This window comes from Geotrypetes seraphini, chromosome 4 (genome assembly GCF_902459505.1).
Source record: "Geotrypetes seraphini chromosome 4, aGeoSer1.1, whole genome shotgun sequence".
Taxonomy (NCBI): Eukaryota; Metazoa; Chordata; class Amphibia; order Gymnophiona; family Dermophiidae; genus Geotrypetes; species Geotrypetes seraphini.
Genome location: NC_047087.1, coordinates 143,894,451 through 143,918,295, shown reverse-complemented (window position 1 = coordinate 143,918,295; position 23,845 = coordinate 143,894,451). Strand labels below are relative to the sequence as shown.

Genomic DNA, 23,845 nt, shown 5'->3' with positions numbered 1-23,845 from the left:
GGCAATAACAGTCCATCAGGAAGCAAACTGTAATTTCAGCACCCGGGCTTTGGGAAGAAAGCTTCTCCCCAAGCTGATGTCAAAGAGAACTCTGAAATACTCCAAGTTCTGAGATGGAGTCAACTGGCTTTTGGACAAGTTGACCACCCAGTCCAGGGACTGCAGGAACTCCATGACCTGGAAGCACACCTGAAAGGACTTCGTTCAAATCAACCAGTTGTCCAGATAGGGATGAACCAGAATGCCCTCCTTGCGCAAGACCATTACCACCACCACCACCATAATCTTAGTGAAAGTCCGCACAGCTGTGGCCAGACCAAAAGGAACTGTACAAAATTGATAGTGGAGGCCCAAATTGGAATATACAGGTAGGCCTCAGTCAAATCAAGAGAAGTCAGAAATTCTCCAGGCTGAACAACCAGAATGACGGATTTCAGAGTCTCCATATGAACAGACTGAATCCGAAGCACCCTGTTGATACCTTTCAGATTCAACATGGGCCAAAAAGACCCCTCTTTATTGGGCAGCAAGAAGTAAATGGAGTACCTGCCTGTACAAAACTCCTCAGGCACTGAAACTACTGCTTTGAAGTCCAATAACCTTTGCAGTGTTTAATGAAAAGCCCGCTTCTTCCAAGGTGCCTGACAAGGAGAAGAGAGGAAATGGTCTGGCAAGGGCCAGGGAAACTGGAGAGCATAGCCATCCCAAATCACCTCTAGGACCCACTGATTCGTTGTGATTTTGGCCCACCCCCGGTAAAACTCCCACAACCAGACTCCCACCAGAACTGGGGGAAGGACCCACAATGAGTCATTGGGCCGGATGGGCGGAGGAGGAGCACCGGTAGAATCACAACTCCCCATCCCCGACTCTCCAGACGGGCTCCCAGAAAGAACTGCATGCGCTGAAAGAAACATCTTCTGGAAGGAAAAGAGGCCTCATCCTGGCCAGGGCGATAACGACAAAAATCACACAAACGCCCATGAGCGCGCCACCCCGCGATGCCTGGCGAGGATGGTCCTCAAGAAGGTGCCTGGATAGCCAAGGCAGCTATGTCAAAATTCTATTTAAGAGGATACTCCATCTTACGATCCTGAGAGTTTCTCAAGACCGAACTATCTTCAATGGCACCGTATGTCTACGTGTGATAGCTGAGATCACCACATCGACCACAGAAGACTTAAAGGTATTCTGTCTTCATCAGGAATAGGATAGAGCCTGGTCATGGACCTCACTCAGCGAAAAGGCGCATCCAGAGTATGCGTGCACCACATCCCAAATATCCTGATGCATAGGAAATGAAAAGGAGGCAGACCAGATCTCCAGAAGCAGGGGGTCCACAACACGAGGGAGGACCTTTGCTTCCTCCTCAAAGCGCAAAACTGAATAAACCTGAAGAATAAGCTACTGCAGCTCTTCCCAGTGAAAAATGCGCATGACCAACACATCCTCGCTAACTGGCATCTCTGGAAAAACAACTATCTGCATCAACCGCTCACCCCCCCACCCAAGAGGATCTTGTGGATCGACCTAAAGGTCCAAGTCCTCATCAGGCGAAAACATGTCCTCAAAGAAAGAATTCTCGTCCCAAGAAACTTGTGACTGCTTGGATGAAGAAGGTGGGGGACTGGGCAGGAGCAGACGCCAAAGGAGGATGAATGGGGGCAGACGTGGAAGGCAAAGGCCCTTCCCCCCCACCCCAAAAAACACGAGACCCCCGAGGACGAAGCAGGACCCCCAGCCGCCTGTAACTTGTACATGACTAAAACAAAATCAGGAGCAACCCCCACCTCCCAGCAGCAAGAAATCACTGCAGAAGCAGGAGAAATATTGAAAACCTGTTCCTGTCTCTCTAAGGCAGGAGGGAGGCCATGACAAAATGGCGGAGCTGAGGAAAAAATAACCCCGAGGCCTGTAGCAGCAAAGAGGCAGCAGCTGCTGTAGCGGTTAAGGAGTCCCATGCACTATTGGCGGTAAGGGAAACCTTATTTCCCTGACCGTCAGCAGCTGGGGAAATCCCTGTGTGGGCGGTAGGGGAAGCACGGACTTCCCCACTGCCTGCAGCTTACCGGTGGTGCATGTGCGACAGGGAACCATGCTCACTGGCACCTGAAGCCGATGAGGATCCTCCTCGCGTGGCCAGATCACTTCGTGCACACACCAGCTATGTCCACCACTCGGCAAGGTCCACAGTGAGCACTTTTTCTGCTTCTTAAAAGTGCTCATTGCGAACCACTACAAAAGAAAAAACAAAACCGCCGGTTAACAATTAGTCAATTAGAGCTAATTTAAAGCTTCCTTTCAGACCAGCACTGCTTCAGAATGTTCCCCCCCCAAACAGTTTTAAGTTATAAATGAGCAGCCCCAACTGGCTCTCAAAGCTATATGCCTTGCCTGAACAGTGGCAAGGCTTACAACTGAGATACCTGTATGCTCAAAAATTTTGGGGAGGTGGGGGAAATTGGGGGAGAGGCTTGGCCAGTCGAGTGTGACATCCCCAATGTCGGACGGACCCACAAAAGGGTCCCCCAAGCTCAATCCGGCACCCACAACAGGGACAAGAAAGCCAATAAGCAAATCCAACAGGCCTTACACTAAACCAAGGAAAGACTGCACAGGCTTACCACTTGTACCTGTTGGAGACTGAGAACAGACTGATTGTAGATGGGACTGCACAGCCCACTTATACTACAGCCAAAAGTCAATGTCTCAGTCTCTAATTGCTGACAGGTGCACAAACCCATCCATTTCTGTGCTGGTCTGGAGGGACGCTAAAGCAGTTTTAAGTTAGCACAAAGCAAGAAAAATACTTCCATGATAGAAGGTTGAAAAACTAATAAGCCACCTCCTCAGCCATGCCTCAGACCTCTGATTCTTCCCCGCCCCCCTCCCCACACCGATGCTTCAATCATTCCCCTTCTCTACATCTGCCTCAGTGGCCCTTCTTCCCCCCAACTTATTAAAAAAATTTTTTCCTAGTGTTTAGTGCACCCCCCAACCTGACTCCTGTTCCCCCAACATACTTTAAAAAAAATCTGTGGTGTATAGTGCACCCTTCCCATCCCCCTTTAAGGGGTACCTGGAAGAGGCAGCCCACTCCTCCTGCTTCCAGCACTGACATCTATGAAAATGACAGCACTTGACTTCCATTAAGTGAATCCCAGGATGCATCACATGGTGTCATGTGCTGCTGTTTTCCCAGATAGCAGAGCTGACGGGCAAATGAGTCTCGCTCTTGCCTCTTCCAGGTATTCCGTGATGAGGGGAAGCCAGTGGGATCTGAGGGAAGAGTCAAGAATGGGGAGTGCATTAGACACCAGATAAATTTATTTAAGTCAGTCAGGTCAGGGAGGGGTGTTTGCAATAGACACTAGGAAAATCGTTTTCAATAAGTCATGTGGGAGGAAGGCTGCTGAAACCAGTGCAGAAATATGGGTGATCCTAAGCATTGGTGATTGGTGGTCAGAGGGATGGTTTATAAACTTTTCTGCCCCGATGCAGAAGATGAGCCAACCCTCCTATGCTGCCTCAGAACTGGCAATACTTTCCTTACATCGCACTTGCTTAAAAACCTCTCTGCACTGGGCCAGAATAGCTGACTTCTGCACAGGTCCCATTTCCACATCAATTGTGGGTTAACATGTGCACCTACCCCTCATTAACCACATACTACATCCCAAAGTAGCTTTCTGCTTAAGCCACACATTTGGCAGTTGTTATGCCTATGGCCAGGGGGTAACTGAAACTCAACATACTACGTAATATGTCTCCTCAAATCTGCTTATCTGATCAGGGTGTTGCCAAGACAACATCAAAAGGACAGTAAAAAACCAGATGGGAAGCTGATTTCACACCTCCTTGACTTGAGTGTTGCCCAAACAACATCAGAGGGACTGGCCAGGGGAGTAACTGAAACTCAGCATACTACTGACATGTATCCACAAGTCTGCTTATCTGACATTCTGACCTCCTTGACCTGAGTGTTGCCCAAACAACATCAAAAGGATAGTAAAGCCAGATGGGAAACCGGTCTCTGCAACACCTCCTTGATCTAGGTGTTGTCAAAACAAGGAACAAAAGACCAGGACCAGCTGTTTACTAACTCAGCAGCTTTTCACCCTATATAAAAGACGGGACTCTGCCCCTAAAAGATGAATCCATTTTCGTTGCAACCAAGGGACAGCCCGTGTCCACCTACCTATCAATTGCAGGGATTCCCAATTGTGAAGGAGGTCGTCTGGGATTACGGTGATGTTTTTTTATTCTTATATTCATATTTATATATAATAAAGGGTTATTGTTTATGCTTTTATATTGTCTGTGTGCTTTTCTGAGTGTCACTGATCATCCCATTTGACAGAAATAAGTGGCGGAACATATTGGTATCAGAAGTGGGGTGATCAATGTGGTCAGAAAAGCTACCCAGGAAACAAGGGGTTGAGGAGCAGGCTCCCAATCCCTCCATTCCGGATTGGAATGACAGTATAGGTAAATTAATGGCCACTGAATGGTCTTTAGAAGCAGGATTATGTGAATCCTGTACTTTTGGAAGTGGGGATCCACATGAATTATGTGCCTCCTTACAAAAGGTGAAAATCTCAAAAGGAGAAGAGCAGGAAGGAATTTCTAGACAAGGAAGGATGATTTTGTCAGACTGGAGGAATTTGCATGAAGCTAAACATGAATTACAATTGAAATTAGGAGAGCTGAAAAAGAAAAGGTGTAATCAACCGCATGCCATTAAAATGCTACAATGTCAGAATAAGTTGTTAATGGATAAGGTAGACACCTATCAAAATATAACAGAAAAGGCAGCTGTGCGATTTGCACGATATAAATACAAGAAACGGAGGCGGAAAGTGAGTTACAGAAAAGTTAAAATCTTAATTTATCATCTGCCGGATGATTGGAATCCAAACAAACGGGATGGGGATATTTGGGATTCAAATTCTAATAACAGTGAGGAGGATATATGTGTTGAAGGAGAACAGGCAGAAAGTTTAGAAGCCAAGCCTGTGAGGAGACAAAGATTACAGGGAAAAATGCAGACAGGAGAAAATCTGACTAGAAATAATGTTATGGAGGATGTTACTCCACAGGAAGTCATGGATACGATGGCACGCTTTACACAGCAGCCTGGGGAACCACTAATACAATGGGTAATTCGGGTGCAGGAGCTGGGCGCAGCAGGGATTATGTTGGATGCCACAGAAGCCCCTAAATTTGTTCAAATTAGTCAAGAAGTAGCAGTACAAAATGCATTACGGGAGGATCCTTATCCTGCAAAAAATGCCCAATGGTCTTTATTAGAGATAATTAGTAGGGGTGTCACGAGGCAATATCCACTTGAATCTGATTGGCCCTCAAATGATAAAATTTGGTATACATTAAAAGATGCTCAAATGAGAATTAAGGAGGAGGCTATGAAGGCAGCCTTAGTAATGACACATATATGTCATTATCTTTTACAGTGTCCATGAGAAATAAAATTATCAAGTATGCTGCACCGGCATACAAACAGGTAATGATAACTTTGTTGATCAATCAAATAGACAGGACTATTTTGGAAGCCTTAGAAGCGGTCCGACAGTTAGGAGATCGGGGGGACTGGGGACCTCAAAATACTTTTGATAAAAAGAGAAGAGGACAATCCAATTTAAACAGGGCTAATCGGGTGTCTCGGAGGAATATGTTTTTGGCATTAATAAAAGATGGTGTAAAGGGGGAAAAAATAGATGGGGAAAAATACAGGGACGTTATGGGAAATGTACAAAAGTAGAGGACTGGGGAAGAAATCTATGTCTCAAGCACAAGTGAACAAAGGAGAGAGGGAGGATATTTTGGTGCCAACGGCTCCTCCTGAGGAAACTGCTTCCATTCTTTATCCTGATTTTAAAAGGGTGGAAGTGTTGGGAGGATCAATAATGTGAATGCCGAGCCTCAGTGTTGCCTGGACCAAATTAGAACAGCGTCCGCATGTAGAGATAAATATTTAGTGGAAATCTGGGGAGCAAAAGGTACAAGCTGTAGTGGACACTGGGGTGGAGGAATATAAATATCAGGATTGGGGGGGAAATTATACAAGCGGGAAGGAAAAAAAAAATTTTTCCGATTTTAAAATTGGACAATTACCAATTTGGGAATATACTGTATTGATCAATGAGATTCCTTAAAATATAATATGGCTAGATATCCTAAAAGGGTTAACATTACAGCTTTCTGATGGAATCTATAGTTTTGGTACCTCCGCCTTCAATTATCCAGTATGGCCAGTCCACAAAGCAGAGGAAAGCTGGAGAATGACAGTAGATTACTGAGAGTTGAATAAAACACATGACACCTTTAAGTGTAGCCGTTCCAGATGTGATAACACTGGTAGAACAAATTCAATCACAAATTGGTACTTGGTAGGCAGTTACTGATTTAGCCAATGCATTCTTTACTATTCCTATAGTGGAGCAATGTCAGGAACAATTTGCATTCACTTGGCAAGGGAGGCAATATATATTTACCAGACTGCCACAAGAATACTTACATAGTCCCACTTTCTATCACAAGATTATAACAGAACATTTAGATAATTATACCTTACATGCAGGAATAGAATTGAATTCTGGAGGCAACATATTTCACATCTGGGGTGACTTATGGGGTAGGTTGGACAAATAAAAGAGTAGAAATATTGCTAAGTGACCTTTATAATGTATAAAGTTTTGTTAGATAGTATAAGGAAGTTGCACTCCAAGTGATTTTGCAAATGTGTCTTTTACCTCAAACACTAACATTGTGAACCACTGTACCTGCACGTAAACCTCTCTTGTATATTTTATAGATTAAAACGTCCCTGCTTGCATTCTCTTATGATTGTGTGACAGAGCTTGGAAATGGAAGAAGATAGAGAGGAGACCAGCAAAACTATAGAGCAATTAACTTAAGTTTCTCCTCACCAAGTTACATCAACCCTCACTTCAACCTCTACCGCACCAACAAGAAATCCCGTCGTATTCAGCTGTTCGCCTTCCCCTCACCCAAACTTTGTCACTTCAAAAGATTCCTTGATAGAACTTTCGCCTTCCAAGCTGCCAAGCTGAACCCATGGCTAGCACAAATGATACTAGAGGCCCCCACTTACCTCGGTTTCAGAAAATCACTTAAAACTTACCTATTCCGCAAACAAGACCCAAACTGTTCCCCCCCCTGACAATATCTCCCCAATCTGGCCCCCTTATGAGGCCTTCCCCCCTTTTTTCCCCTCTTTCCGCATCCTCTGTCTAGTTCAAATAAAGCTGATAAATAATTGAAACTCTGTTATTCTGTACTTCAAATAACAAATCTGTAATTCTGACAAATAATTGTAAATCTGCCTGTCTAAGCAGACCCTAATGTAACTCAATGTAAACCGCCTTGAACTCGCATGGGTATGGCGGTATATAAAAATAAACTATTATTATTATTATTTCTTTTAGAAGCTTAGCATCCAGACATGGTCATTAGAACCAATTTCACTGTACCATAGTTAAAATACTTCCAGCACTGTGACCTGATAGTGGAAATCCAATGGATACCAAATTTGTTATGACTCTTTTTGGTTAATAGTGTGCTTATTTACAGATTAAATTCAACCCTGAATCATTGCCGATGGAAGAAAGCATGCCGGAGCTCTGTGTTTGTCTGTTTCTGTTATGTGTTGTCTGTTTTAGCTTATGGGGTACCCCAATAAACATCGCACATTGGCCATTTCCAGAGTTTTTTCCACCCCTTCTATTAGTCCAAATGGTACCATATCCCTTTCCAAAAAAGATTCCCCCACTTACAAGAAAGTTTCTTATGAAAACCATGCTCACAATGATTTTATGCTATGGCTCATACAGCCCAATTATAATTTAGTTAGGGGTTATATTATAAGAGGATATCTGAAGAGAAAAAAATTAGAAAACTTTATACCTGGTAAAATGGTGCTCATTGGTATTTGATATTTGCTAAATAAAATAAAAAATGGTCTCTCTTTATTTAACTTATCAGGTATAAACAGTGCAGTGCACATCTCTGACATAAGTTATTTTGGTATTACCATCAATACGTGTTTATGGTCTCTCTTAAGTGACATAATAATTATGTCCAGAACATAAAAAGGTGTATTTTCTGAATGTCCTACAGAATACCTTTAAGTGCATTAGTGTTGTTTCTCTTATCTCAAACAAATGCTACCTTACACACCAGTATTGTGTCACATGTTATCACATTCTGTACATAAAGTGGTTTTTCTTCTTTTTCTTTTTCTTATCTTCTCTTTTACCACTAGGGGTGTTTATTGTAACTAAAGCATTGAAGCTAAACAGTCATGATGAAATATTTTCCTTGGAAAATCACGTACTGGGAAATGTTATTCCATATAGACTTTCATCCCTTTGTGATAGAATTGGTCAGCTCTGCTCTCTTATTCTTATGATTTGGCTAACATGCTGGGTTAAGAGAAAATTTCACCAGATCGAGAAGATGATGACACGCAACCAGACATACAGTGCCGGGCTATGACGCTATTATGTGGCACCGACTTGGGAATAGAAGTGAGCCTATATCCTGCCACTTCACATTAGGGCTAGTCTCTGGGGGTGGTACACTTGACTCTTACGTGAGTGAAGGCATGTGAGTGGCATAGCAAGCCTATTGAAACTGGAGCATAGCCAGACCCTAACCAAAGCTGCTAAGAAAAACGGGATACCAGATAACTGCAGTGATCGATGGTGAATATGAAGCTACCCTAAATGTATGTAAGCCATGAGTAAAAGCACAAAAATAATATTAATAAGATTATTAATTTCCATTATTCCCTATACGTGATACTTTCAAGTAAAATGCCTAATTAGCAAGAAATATTAGGGAATGCAAGAATACCAGGTTTAGAACATAAGGAAATAATTTAACCTGAGGTATAGAAAATACTATTGTTTCTAAAATACTGGCTGGCAAACAAGCATATTTTGGCTCCAGAGTAGCAGATGTATTTAGATGGGAAGGTGAATGGGTGCCAAATACTATACATAATCATGAACTAACACTACGATATGATCAGTTAATGTTACATGTCGTCAATGATAACTGTGTTTTGTTTTTATATCACATAAAAATATAGAGTATAAAATGTGTTGTTAGCAATACTGTTAAACTTGTGATTCCTGCTATTCAAGCTCCCTTTTCAGTACGATTATATCAAATGTAAATATTAATTTTTCTTTTGCCGATGTACTTACTCCAATTATTTTATTGCCATCTATAAAGAAAACCATGCAAAATATAGCAATCCTAAATAAAGCAAATCAGAACCTTACTTTGCTACAGCATAAAATAGATATGAATTTTAACTTGCATTCTGTGACAGATCACATTGAAGCTACCACTGCACACCCTTGGTGGGATGCTTTTACTAGAGGGAGGGCTACGGCACAAAAGGTGTTTCTTCATTCCTTACTCTATATTTTTATTTAACTATCCTTATGTTAACATTTCTTAATTGTGGGTTTACCTATTGTGTATACAAACGGACACTCTCTCCCTTTATTCGGATGATTTCTTATTGGGAGGTGCAGACTTGAAGATCCAGGGGTGGACTGTTATGCCTATGGCCAGGGGGTAACTGAAACTCAACATACTACGTGATATGTCTCCTCAAGTCTGCTTATCTGATCAGGGTGTTGCCAAGACAACATCAAAAGGACAGTAAAAAACCAGATGGGAAGCTGATTTCACACCTCCTTGACTTGAGTGTTGCCCAAACAACATCAGAGGGACTGGCCAGGGGAGTAACTGAAACTCAGCATACTACTGACATGTATCCACAAGTCTGCTTATCTGACATTCTGACCTCCTTGACCTAAGTGTTGCCCAAACAACATCAGAGGGACTGGCCAGAGGAGTAACTGAAACTCAGCATACTACTGACATGTATCCACAAGTCTGCTTATCTGACATTCTGACCTCCTTGACCTGAGTGTTGCCCAAACAACATTAAAAGGATAGTAAAACCAGATGGGAAACCAGTCTCTGCAACACCTCCTTGATAACATCAAAAGGATAGTAAAGCCAGATGGGAAACCGGTCTCTGCAACACCTCCTTGACCTAGGTGTTGTCAAAACAAGGAACAAAAGACCAGGACCAGCTGTTTAAAAACTCAGCAGCTTTTCACCCTATATAAAAGACGGGACTCTGCTCCTAAAAGATGAATCCATTTTCGTTGCAACCAAGGGATAGCCCGTGTCCACCTACCTATCAATTGCAGGGATTCCCAATTGTGAAGGAGGTCGTCTGGGATTACGGTGATGTTTTTTTATTCTTATATTCATATTTATATATATATAATAAAGGGTTATTGTTTATGCTTTTATATTGTCTGTGTGCTTTTCTGAGTGTCACTGATTATCCCATTTGACAGAAATAAGTGGCGGAACATATGTGGTGAGAAAAATAGAGCAACACAAAAACCTATAAATGGGCACTGAGAACATTACCATTTCATACCAACATCGTCTAAGAACTCAAATTGAACCAACTCTGCCTGTGACAAGTCAGCACTAAACCTCTGTTACAACAGAAAATACCAGATCATTACCAAATAAAGAATGAGAGACTAGAAAATAGAAATAAATATAGTAACAGATGATGGCAGATTCATCATGTATGATTCATTTAGTCTGCCGAACAAGATAAACTCGTGGAGGGGCATAATCAAAAGAAACGTCTAAGTCCGTTTTTGGCCTAAGTTGCTAGTCGCCCAGTCAGGAAAGGAAAATGTCCATTCCCGAAAAATACATCCAAAATATTCCCCCCCTCCTGGAAAATCATCTAGTTGGACAACCAGCCATTTGATCATCCAGACCGCTAAGTCATCTATCGTTATACCCCATTCTCGTCCAAAAATTCGTCCAAGTTAAAAACGCCCAGAACAAGACTTTTTGGGAGGGGTCAGCAAAGTGATGGACTGGACACCCAATCATTGCACCAGAGTAGTGGGGTGCTGTGAACATCACAAAAAGGGTGCCACATAAACATCTCACCACAACTCCCTTATAGGTCATGGTGAGCTTCCCAAAACACGCCCAGAACCTACTAGACCCACCTGTCTACCACCCCAATAGCCCTTAAGGCTGCAGGTGCCACTTATATGGCAGTACAAAAGGGTTTTGAGGAGTGCACATGTTTCACCATGAATGCAGTGATTAGAGTGGCTTATGGGCCTGGGTCCTCCTCTCCATGGTTCACTAACCCAAGACCACTTAAGCCACCTCTACTAAGCTTTCCTATGTCAGGCTGCCAGGTGCTGATGTTCTGAAGGCAGATGTCTTATGTTTTTATTATGATTTTTATGGTGTTGGGAGGGTCAGTGATCACTGGGGCAGTGTGTGAGGGTCTGTACTTTGTGTCTACAGTGCTTATTTGGTCACTTTGGATACCTTTTTGCCACTTAGACCTGTTTTTACATGGCCTAAGTCACAACGTTCTGTCCAGGGGGCCTTGTTAAAGTTTCAGTTATACTAAGAAAAGATTGAGGAAAAAAGACCCTCAGGAGGGGCATTGTGTGGCTGAATCAAACCTATCACAAGGTTTGATGGACTGTGCAAAAAGTGTATAGTTTCCTGTCAGCACAAATAATAATTTTGCAAGAGGATTTCATCTTTGCCCTAGAAGCTGGCAATTGTCTGCTGACTGTGACATGTGATGGATGTTCTATTCTAGGACATTCAAGCCACAATATCAGGTCAAGATGACATGGTCAAAATGACATGAACTATAGATAAAGCTGCTGATGGTTTACAAGCAAGATTAGGAAAGAGGGTGCCCACCCTCAGGGATCATTGACCTTAGTATTAAGAATGCATTGTCAGGAAAAATAGAGAAGTCATAGTTGACACCAAGTAAACACCAAGCTACATTATGACTCAATTGCAATTATGTATACCATCCAATCATTAACAATGACAAGTGTGACAATCCAATAGAAATTAAGTATGTAATTAGCAGCTATGCAAGACTCTGGACCCCAGGCTACTAAGCTTGGTTATAAAAGGTCCAGCTTAGTTCCTTAAAAGGTAGGATGGATCAGAGATAACAGACTGCCGGCACTCTGTATGTTATCATCCGTTGGCCTAATCTGCTGTTACTATACCCTGCTTGGATACAATTTATTACATGTAAGCTGACTTTTGCTTATTACTATTAAACATATATATACGGCAATTGGGTTGTCGGTGTGAGTTCATTTAAATACATTGGAGGGGCTAGCAGCAGCTTCTCCAATACTTGCAGTACAACTAAGTTTAGATCAGCCCATGTCCCGCCCTCACCACTCCTCCTAAAATGCCCCTTTTAGCTCTGGTCGTACATCAGCACTGACAAGGCCTAAGTCATTTTTAGGTGTGTCTAAAACCCGTTTCAATTATCGGCACTTAGATGACTTGTCTTTTAGATCGTCCAAGTACTGATTTATGTGGGTTTTTAGACGTATTTATTTTTTGATTATGAGCCCCATAAGGTTTGCAATAAATTCTTTGAATTAAAAAAAAATAAAAACTAAAACATACCAAAAGCACAAATTGTGAACAGTGGAACACAGAAGAAACAGAAATGCATTTCCTTCCTTTGGTCATTTTATTTTTCAGTTTGTGTTAGTCCTGGCCTTTCAGTTTTGCTTGTTTTTTTCTCTGGTGTCCTTTTCCAGGATCTCAGTTCTATTTTGAGTTGTTTTTGTTGTTTTTTATTCTCCCTGTTCTCTTCCTACTTTAGAAATCTGTCTGACATTGATCCTTCTGTTACTTCTTTATTATTCATTTCTCTTACTTGCTTTTTCACCTTTGTATATAGCTAGATCTTATTCCTTTTCCTCTCCCCCTTTTTACAATGTTTACCCTTCTAGTCCTCCCATTCTGAATGTTACCCTTCTAGGCCTCCCATTACAGAACTGTTTCATTTTGATTGAGGGAACTAATAGGGCAGAAGTGAGTAGGGATTGCTTCTGCCCCTTATATCCTCCAGACCTCCTGGGTGAGTTGGGATCCTAGGATGATGTAAAAGAGTAAGAACAGAGCAAGACTTCAGATTTATTGAAGTGAGGTGCAGGATTTAGAAGGACTGGGTTTCATGAGGTCTCTCAAATATTTTAGCCCCATATCAGGGCCAGGGTTGGGGAGAGGGTACAGGTTTCCAGGTGTTTTTACACTATTTTTTCTCAAGGAGATGTGAACATAAGAGTCACCATACTATGTGTCCTCGGGAATGTGAGCATTGTCTTGATTAGATTGTGAGCTCATCTGAACAGGGGCTGTCCCTTCGTGACTCTATACAGAGCTGCTTATGTCTCATAGTGCTCTAGAAATAATAGTAGTAATAGTAGGACAATTTTAAGACAACTGATATGTCTGTATAAATTGATGCTTACCTCATAAACTGGTTATAAGACAAACAATGCCACCTTTACACTTTCCGCCTATGGATGGATGTAAAGATTCACAGCAATCCGAGCCCCTGGCCAATAAGCTGTCATGGGCCTCCTAACCACCTATCAAAAGTTATTAAATCAGATGAACCCTAGGCAAGAGTGGGCCCTTTACTGTTGTGGGCTCTTGGACATTGCCCTATTATTCCAATGGTCAGTCCAGCTCCACAACCTCCATCAGTCTAGAATAGAGAGTTGCGCGGGAACAGAAATCCCACCCTTCCCCATCTGTCCCCGCCAAAATCCCACCCGTCCCCACCCATCCCCATGAGGAATCCCACCCGTCCCCACGAGAAATCCCTCCTTCCCCATCCATCCCCGCAAGGAATCCCCTCCGTCCCCGCCCGTCCCTATAAACTTCAGAAATAGTTATTTCATTTAATTATGCTTCTGAATTAAAGGCTCTGGTAGAGACCCATTTACAAATAAGCAAAGAGACTTTATTAATTTGGAAATATTAATTGGGAAGAATACATACTTTGTAAATGGGTTTCTACCAGAGCCTTTAATGTAAATATAAATACTCAGCTGATGAGAACTCCCAAGCTGTCAGCTGAGGACTTCCTCTGCAGTTGGCCGGGAGGTACCTTTTGCCAAGCTTGGCAGGCAGCAGTAGCGTCCCTGAGTCACAGATGCTGGCACCTCAGTAGCTCATGGATGTTGCCAGTGACTGCTATGCTTGGTGGAGGGGAGTTCTGGCCGTCTCTAGAGGAGGTCCTCTGCTGGCAGTGCTTGCGGATCCCTACCAGTCACAGCAAGGGTCAGCAAGTACTTCAACACTGTAGAAATAAAACCAGAAATGCATTTCCTTTTCTTTTGAACACAATACAAAGACATCTGTTATATACATTTCCCAAAGCTAACATATTTTAGTCAATAAATTCCTTTTTTTACCTTTGTTGTCTGGAGACTTATTTTTCCATAAAGTTGGTCCCAGTTTCTTTTTTCTGCTTTCCCATCTTCTGTAAATTCTTCTGTTGCTGTCCATTGGTCCAGCATTTATCCCTTTCTCATCTTTCATGTCTGCCCACTAGCCCCATGCCCAACATTTCTCCTTCTATCACCCCTCTCCAGCACCATGCCACATCTCTCCCTCCATTCCCTTCACCACTATGTCCAACATTCCTCCCTCTTGCATCCATTTCAATCTGTCCCAGTGTTCCTTTTCCACCACAATATTTCTCCCTCTCATCTGTACCTCACTCCTTCCCTATGACCAAAAATTTTCCTTTCTTCCATTCCCTTGTACACAAACATCTCTTTCCCTCCCTTCCTCTCTCCCAAGTCTATGCCATCTGTGTCCAAAAACGTACTCCCTCCCCCACCTCAGCATCTCTTTCCCCCCCTTCCTCCATCCTCTTTCCCAAGTTCATGCCTTGTGTCCAAAAATGCACTTCCTCCCCCACCTCAGCATCTCTTTCCCTCCCTTCCTCCATCCTCTTTCCCAAGTTCATGCCTTGTGTCCAAAAACGCACTCCCTCTCCCCTTATGTGTTCCACCTCCCAGCCTTCATCTGCAAGCAAATTATCAGCAAAATGGAGCTCGAGCCGCAAGGCTCGTCTTCTGTTTCCTGCCTGCACTGCCCCAGCACACATAGCCGACCGGAAGTCTTCCCCAATGTCAGCGCTGACGTTGGAGGGAGGGAGGGCTTTGCTTAAGCCCTCCCTCTGACATCAGTGCTGACATCATGGAAGACTTCCGGTCGGCTGTAAGAAAAAGAAGACGAGCCTCGCAGCTTGAGTGCATCGAACCCCGCAGGATCCCCGTGACCCTAGGGGGCGTCCCCAAGGGATCACCGTGACCCTAGGGAGAACCAGCGGGATCCCACAGGATCCCGCAGGATTCCCGTCTTCCCCGTTCCCATGCAGCTCTCTAGTCTAGAACTCACCAGTGATGTTGAATGGTTTGTCTATTATATGCAGTCAAATCTCTTGGAAAGGGGAATTAGAATCTCAATTAGATAGGTACCTTTGACTCTATATAATTTTTGTTGCAATTAGCAGCTGGTTTTAGGACACTGTCATCATAACTTATCATAGATTATGTCACAGTGCTTTTTCTTGCTTTGATATGGGTTACCAATAGTCCATCTCTCCCTAAGTCTTCCCAGATTCTTTGTTTTCAATACTAACCTACAGGAAAAAAATCTTGTAGGAATCTTACACGTTCCATTCTTTCTACATGTTGTTTCTACCATTCTTTATAATATTTGAAATTCTAATTCATAAAATAATGTTCAATTTTTTTCTCCCATGCTAGTCTTATTTTGTCTATTATACCCTTTAAGTCAGTGTTCTTCAACCACCGGTCCACAGAAATTTCCTGCCGGTCCACAGGGCCAGCATGTGCATCAGGCCCAAAACAGTGTTCTTCAACCGCCGGTCCATGATTATCTTTGAGCCAGCTCCCTCTTCCTCACTGATTCAGTGCACAAAGCCACAAGCAGTGGCTCCTACGCGCATCTTGTGCTTGAACCGGAAGCCTTATCTCTGACGTTGCAACGTCAGAGGGAAGGCTTCCAGATGAGGCACGGGACGCGCAAGGAGCCTGCAGCTTTGTGCACTGCATCAGTGAGGAAGAGGGAGCCAGCCTGAAGATAACGCCAGTGGCGGCATAAAATGGCCAGGCGGGAGCAGGCCAGAAGGTAAGGCACAGCATGGAGGGAGGGAGACAACAAAAGTAGGGGGGAATGATTTTATTTTTGAATGTAGTGATTGATTTATGTCAATTTTGAGAATTTACATCTGCTGTCAGTGTGCTTTGTGCTTTAAACTATTTTGTGGTTAACCATTATGTGTTGTTAAAAATATTATATTGTGTATCTTTGAAAAATGAATGGAAAAAATAGTGTTACAATTAGTACTATTATGGGGGCGGGGTCTGGGGTGGAGATTGGGTAGAGATGGGCGGGGTCTGGCCCACGACTTAGTCAACCGATGCCAATGCCGGTTCACAGAATAATTCTTTTATTTCTGCCGGTCCATAGGTGTAAAAAGGTTGATAAACACTGCTTTAAGTAATCTTTCTGCTGGTGATTGGACATATGATACTGAGATGTTTTTTTTCTTTCCTTTTTCATTTAGGTTGGAATTGACTTTACAGCATCAAATGGAAATCCCCAGGACCCTTCATCTTTGCACCATATTAATCCTATGGGCACAAATGAGTATTTGTCTGCACTCTGGTCTGTTGGACAGATAATTCAGGATTATGACTCGTGAGTACAGGAATTACAATTTATATCACCTCTGGCTGGCTTGATGCTAAGCTTTAGGGAGTTGACATATTTATCATTTTATTCAAAGAGGTAGTTGATCATTTGAGCATCTTTCTATAATTCTTGGGGACTGAAAGACGAGGCCCTCAATATGGTAGCATGATGAGTTTAAATTTAATGATAAGGACACTTACTAGGTTCAGGTTTATTAAATTTGTTTGACATCTCAGGGACACAAAGTTTCTACAAACAGGTTACAGTAAAAATCCAGAAATACACTGCAACGTCACATATCAAAAGATACAGTACAAATGTTTTGTCTTCCATGGATCCTCCTCAGCTCCCTGGTTCTAAAATCACCAACATGCCAGTTTGATCAAGTGACCAATGACTTGGGAAATGCATTCTGAAAAAATAAAAGGGTCTTAAGCAGCCATTTAAAAGTGGACAGTGAAGAGGAAGCACATAAGATCTCTGGCAACTATAAATTGTGGTGGAAACCTGGTGAACTGATGGCATCTGAAATAGATACCACTGAGAGGAATGAAAGGATCTTGTCAGGAAGCATAGCAAAATACTTTGGGATAAAAATGCCGAAGAGCATCCCACATGAAAAGTACAAATTTAAAGAGATCTCAAAAGAGATTACATAACGCCATAGAAGCAGAAAGACACTAGCTGGTGTCTCCTGCTGCCTTCTCCAGCAACTCATCATGTCTGGTGTTCCCTGGCGGGGGTTTAAAAAAAAATCTGTTTATTAAGGAACAGAGCAGTGAACAAACAACAACCAATATGCAAATCGCTGTACCAAGTTGCGATACAAAAGAATAAAAATACAAAGAGTTGCAAAGAGAAATTCCAAATGCAAAATATACAAGACAGAGAAAGCAGCAAGTAGTCAGTAAAAGTGCATGTACAATTCCATAATACAAAATCTATTGTGAGTAGCACAGAACGATGCTAGTATTCTGTCACTTGCCCTGCGTGTTTTATATTACCGTGATCCCCGTCTCTTCTCCCCCCCTCTAATTCCCCTCCCCCCCATAAAAAATCTCCCTCCAGGACCCCACCTCACTGCTGAAAGGTAGACTCAACAGTCTAAATAAGCTTGATGCCTATGATGGTCAGTAAGAGCTCAGTACATCCGTTCCAAAGAGGCCATCTGTGTCATAAGATTTCGCCAATGTTAGTTCTTGTACAATAACCTCTGAAATCTACACTAACGGGTCATTTACCTATTCCAGCCTGGAAGCTGTAGGTAACTTGAAACCAATTTCTAACCCCTCCCTCTGTAGGCATCTGCTGTTACTTACCCCTGGACATTCAGTTTTGTTTTCTACAAGCCTAGGCTGTAGGGGCTTTTCTTTTCTGCTCATGTTTTTTTTCCTAAAAGACTTTTAGTTAATTGATTAATTCTTGGCGTGTGTCTTGCCCTGGTGCAGCGGATTCACCCTGAGTGGCTATCCTTTGGCGGGAAATTGCAGACCTTCTGAAAGAGTCTGCTTCTGGGGGGGTGCCCTGTTATTAGAACTGCAGTAAGCCCCTTGGACAGCCTGCAGGACAAGATCAGTGCTCTGGGATTGGGAGCTAACTCACCCTGGGTCCGTCCACTATGGGGTTGAGTGCAGGCTGTGTGGTTCCATGAATGCGCGACCGGGACCGGATTGCATACCTGCCCTGATTGTGCTCGAGGTCCGACTAGTCACTGACTGGGGTGACTGGGCGGGTGAGGCAGTTTTCCCCTGTTTCCTGAGGTAATAGATCTCCATGCTTGCTTGTCAGTTTGCCTGCCGTTTCTGTTAGAGCTAATAAATGCCCAATCAAGTACTTCGCATAACAGCCATCAATGAGTACTTGAGAAAGGTTGAGGTTCATGGGAGATATAGACAATTATATGCCAAACAATAAAAACTATTGAAACTAAATAATTATTGTGTGTATCCTCAGTGTAATTGTTAAGCTATACCGACGACTGCAAAAGCAGAGGTCCAGGCTTTGATCAATCAGCAGGCTATTTTCCAAGCCACGCCCACACCATCATAGGCATACAGAAGTGTGTAGTGAATAAACACAAAAGTGCTCACAAGTGAAATTTATATATATATAAGAATATATCTCCAGTGAGCTATAACCAAATAAATTGCTCAAAAACAGAATCAAAAATTTTAAATAATACTTAGCTCACAAATAGTGTCCATAGTTCATCTCAATCAAATTTTTGAAAATGACTTCTTTTTCATAAAGACGCGCAGGTATTTCCCAACTGTGGAAAAATTTGTTCTGGCTCTACTAAGCCTAGTTTCGGGTAGATCCCTTCCTCAGGAGCCTTCCACCTGTCGCCAAAGGCAACCTTGGGCTAAGAAGCTGAAGCCGTGAATGAGCCGAGCAGCAGGAGAACGCAGTTACGTTTCCCTCGTGGGCTATAGTTAAGATTGAATTACTAGATGACATCACTTCCGGTTTTAGTTAAGTAACTGCGTTTTCCTGTTGTGCAGCTCATTCATGACATTAAGGAGTACAGATAACATGACCAATGTTTTAAATTGACTGCATTCATGGATGATTTACTGTCCCATGTTACTGAGCCTCGCCAGTCCCTAGAAGCCTTATTGGAAAATATAATGGAGTATAGTGATTTTGCAGGCTTTTATTTGAACCTTGATAATCTGAAACCTTGCCCTCATCGGTGGAGCTACAAAATCAGTGGGGTGCCTCTTTTCTGCTTCACTGGGCATCAGACTCTTTTCGGTATCTTGAAGTATATCTTCTGGTTTCTACGTCTTCTCTATATTTGGTTAATATTCCTAGTCTTCTCATGCAAACACAAACCCAACTTGAAGCTTGACAAGACCTACCTTTGACTGTTTTAGGGCATGTGGCTTTGGTTCGCATGGTGATCTTTTCTCAATGGCTCTATGTCCTGCAGACACTTCCCCTGAAATTGCTGAAGAAGGATCTCCACTGCTTAGATCACCTGTTGACAAAACGCTTGTTGGAATCGCCACAAACCATGGCTTTGCTCTGCTTATTTGATGGGGGGATGGGTACAGGGTGGCTTGTCTCTCCCCATTTTGGGACTTTATAATGAGGCTTGTTTATTGTGACATTTAAAAGACCCATTAGTATACCTGCCTCTCTTACAAACTGGATTTTTACACTGCCCATTCGTCACTTAGCTTTATTACATCTGTCAAGTGGCATCTTCCCTTCTCATCTGCATCCCAGTGTTTGAGAAACTTAGGGCTCCTTTTACAAAGGTGCGCTAGGGCCTTAACGCGCGGAATAGCGCGCGCTAAATTGCTGAGTGCGCTAGCCACTACTGCCTCCTTTTGAGCAGACGGTAGATTTTTGGCTACGTGCGCTAATCCGGTGCATGCGTTAAAACCGCTAGCTCACCTTTGTAAAAGGAGCCCTTAGTGCACCGACTGGGGGAGGATCCTAAAGTCACTAATCAACTGCCCTTGAGAGGGAAGCTGGATTTTCTACCGGGGCAAGATAATCTTACTTTTTTGGACTAGGAGCGAAGTGGCTTCTATTCAGTGGAACATTCTCCGACTGAATAGGGTAGTTTGAGACCTTTGGCAAAGTTTGGAGATCAACTCAGGGCTCACTGGGTGGAGACCTTTGCCTATTGCCAAGTTAAACATTATATTCTCTCTCTTTCCCGGGATCTGCTTGGTCATCCTTTGAGGAAGGGTCTCCGTGACTTCTTCGCAGGGATGGCACTGGCTAATTTCTCAGAGTCGGCATTGCATAAGGTCCTTCTCACATTGAATACACTAAACATACTCACTTTGTTCTGGAGGGATGGGAAAAGGAATTGCACAAGGACTTCGGTCACTGGGATATTTTGAATGCTATCAAGGGAATACCTGAATTGGTCACAGGAGTGGAATTCCAGGAATCTTATGCTCGGGTGATATATAGGGCCTATTTTATGCAGGTACAACTGCATAAACTTGGGGGTATTGACTCTCCTCTTTGTCTTAAATGTGGTAGAGAACCTAATATTTTTGCCCATTCCTTTTGGGATTGTTAGATGGCATGCTCCTTTTGGTCTTCTATAGTGCAATGCATACTGGGCTTACTGCGGTGCGCACTTGTGGGCACTCTGGAACAAGTGGAGGGCTATAATCAAAAGAAACATCTTAAGTCTGATTTAGTCGTAGGGTGCTAGTCACCCAAAGTCGGCAGCAGCAGAATGTCTGTTCTCAAAAATTATGCCCAAAGTGGTTTTTTTTTAAATTGTCTACTTCTACGTCCAGTCATTTGGTTGTCCAGACCGCTAGTACCTCTGTTTATACCACATTGTCGTCCAAAAAATTGTCCAAGTCCCAAACGCCTAGAACAAAACCTTTTGGATGTGGGAGGGGCCAGAAAAGTGATGGACTGGCCACCCAGACGTGGCAAAACAGCAGTGGTGCACCATACAGGGTACTGCTGTGAACTTAACAAAAAGGGTGCCACATAAACATCTCACCACAACTCCCATATAAATAATGTTGAACCCTCACACACTATACCCATCTGTCTATAACCCCAATAGCCCTTATGGCTGCAGGTGGCACCTATATGACAGTACAATAGGGTTTGGGGGTTTTATGGTGGCCTCACATTTTCTACCATAAATGTACCAGAATTATGGGCTTGGGTCCTCCTCTCTATGGTTCACTAGGCCATCCCTCAGACTACTTAAGCCACCTTTTTGCAGCTCTACTAGGCTTTCCTATGCCAGGTGCTAATGTTCTGGAAGCAGGTATATATGATTTTATTCTGATTTTTATGACGGTGTGTGGGGGTCAGTGTGTGGGGGTCTGTACTTTGTCCTTGCAGTGGTTATCTGGTCACTTTGGATACCTTTTTGCCACTTTTACCTGGTTTTAGATAACCTAAGTCACAATGTATAAGTTCCGTCAGGCAGCCAATAAAACTTTTGATTATCCCTACATCCCGCCCTAATCATTCCTGCAAAAATGCCCCTTTCAGCTCTGGGCGCACAAGGGCCTAAAAAGTTCCTGGATATGTCTAAAAACCCGTTTCGATTATCGGCACTTGATCGTTAAAATGCCAACTTGGGCATATTTTTAGACGTATTTCTGTTTTGATTATGAGTCCCTTAGTGCTTGATATGCCTAGTACTTTTCAGGACATGCCTAAGGGGAACTCATGTCATAAAGTATGTCTCCTGGCCCAGAAATGTATATTGAAGTGTTGTTCTGCTGTTTTCCTTTTACTTATTCAACAACAAAATGATTTGAACATAAAGACATCTCGAAATTTAACTTGCAGCCAGTGCTTAATCTGTAATAAAGTACTTATGTGGTCAAACTTTCTCCCATTCAGCAATAATTTCACTGCTGTATTTTGCACGAGTTGAAGATGCCATAAGTTCCTATTGCAAACACTCTTAAGAAGGGAGTTGCAATAGTCCAAAGTGTGCAATATCCTTGTCAATATCTGTCTGTTTCAGGAAGGAAAGCCCTTTTAGATTAAATATGATGCACCATTTGATGTTTTTATATGCTATAGAATTTCATTTCCTTACTTGGCATTTATTTCCAAAATAATGTTTAGTTACTCGTAGATACCCGAATTGCTCACAATTTGTTGATAACTGCATGCATATACTTAATACTTAGTTCTTGTACAATCCCGCTCTATTCCTACCAGACTGCTGGTAGGAAACTTCATTTACATACTTTACAGGAAGCCAGTTGCTTTCCTACAAGCCAGACTATAGGAGCTTCTCTTTTTTGCTCATGTTTTCCTTTTTTACATCCCACTTGTCCAGGAATAGATTAGGTTCTTACCTTTACTCATATTTCTTGTAAATTTATGCTCTATTCCTGGAACCCGCACTGGAAGTTGCTGATTTGCCGATTGTCTGCCTTAATATGCTGGACTTCTGGTTTCCTGACCATCCTTACTAAGAGTACCATCAGGATATGTTTGCACTTTGCCTCGGGGGTCCCTAATTGTAGCACCCCCCTTTCGTTAATGCAGGCTGTGTCTCTTATAGCACAGTTTTTCTGGTTTATACTGTTTAATAACCTATTTCAATTGTTATGATATTTTATGTTATGAGCAGATAAGACTGATTTGTTGGGGAGTTTCTCTGTAAACCTCCCTTTTGTCCGTGTCCTCTACAGGTGACTGTCTACTTTTATGCAAACTGGCTTCCTGATGGCAGTCCTTTGAGGTAAGAGGGAGGGTCAGAAAAGTATGTAAATGAAGCTTCTTACAAGCAGTCTGGCAAGAGATGCATAACCCATTTGTCCAGGAATAAAATGTGGATTTACAAGAAAGAAGATTAGCAAAGGTAAGAACCTAATCTTTTGTTTGATATGCAGTCAGCTACACTCCAAACCAAGCCACTTAGATACAAGTGTGAATTATTGGATACCATTTTAGGTGATACAGGTACTGCACAGGGTTCCCTTAATACAATTGTTATAGAAGTACTCTGCAATAAGATGGGATCTACATTTCAATATGCTTCCTCATAGCACATTAATGAAGCTTCCTCCAAACTGTCTAATGCAATTGTAGACACATTTGCTCTCATTTCACCCATTATAGGACCAAAAATTATGGCATTAGCATATGAAGAATATAGGTTAGGAAAGAATATTTCCTGGGCTTTGGCATGTGATCAAGTACAGATCAAGTTTAATACTATCTTAAAGAAAATTCTGATGATGGCTAAGTTAGATTACTGGCCACTATCCCTTGTCCAGATGGCTAGAACTAAATTACCTGAATTTGCTATAGCTCACCTTGATTAGTGGACTGTTAGTATTCTAATCTGTTCACCACAAGGATGCTCTATCTGTACTTCAATCCCTTGGTCAGGACACCACACTGATATTTACCCTATTGTTAACATTGGTGTACAGCTTTATGCTCGTGTATCCTTTAGATCATGTCACTTGAATACAGCTGCTAGATGATAACTGGTCTTCATTGCATTTCAAGTGTGAACCTCATCAGTTTAAAGAGGCTGACAGCTCATGCTGAAACAACTCATTCTCCTGCTCACCTACTATCTCATACATTTTGAACTACCTCAGAGCTGGACATTTTTGTTTTCATCTATTTTTTTCCCCAAAATGTTTTTTTCTCTGGATAAACCAGTAACATA

General features: G+C 42.5%; 1 protein-coding gene across 2 annotated transcripts in view; it reads left to right on the top strand.

Moving 5' to 3' along the window:
- Nucleotides 1-23,845, top strand: part of CPNE2 (copine 2) — a 476,132-nt gene that overhangs the window by 306,757 nt on the left and 145,530 nt on the right. For both annotated transcript variants that reach the window (XM_033943760.1, XM_033943758.1), the window contains exon 11: nucleotides 16,571-16,704. In XM_033943760.1, the coding sequence (XP_033799651.1) occupies nucleotides 16,571-16,704 (134 nt within the window). The remainder of the gene's footprint in view (nucleotides 1-16,570; nucleotides 16,705-23,845) is intronic.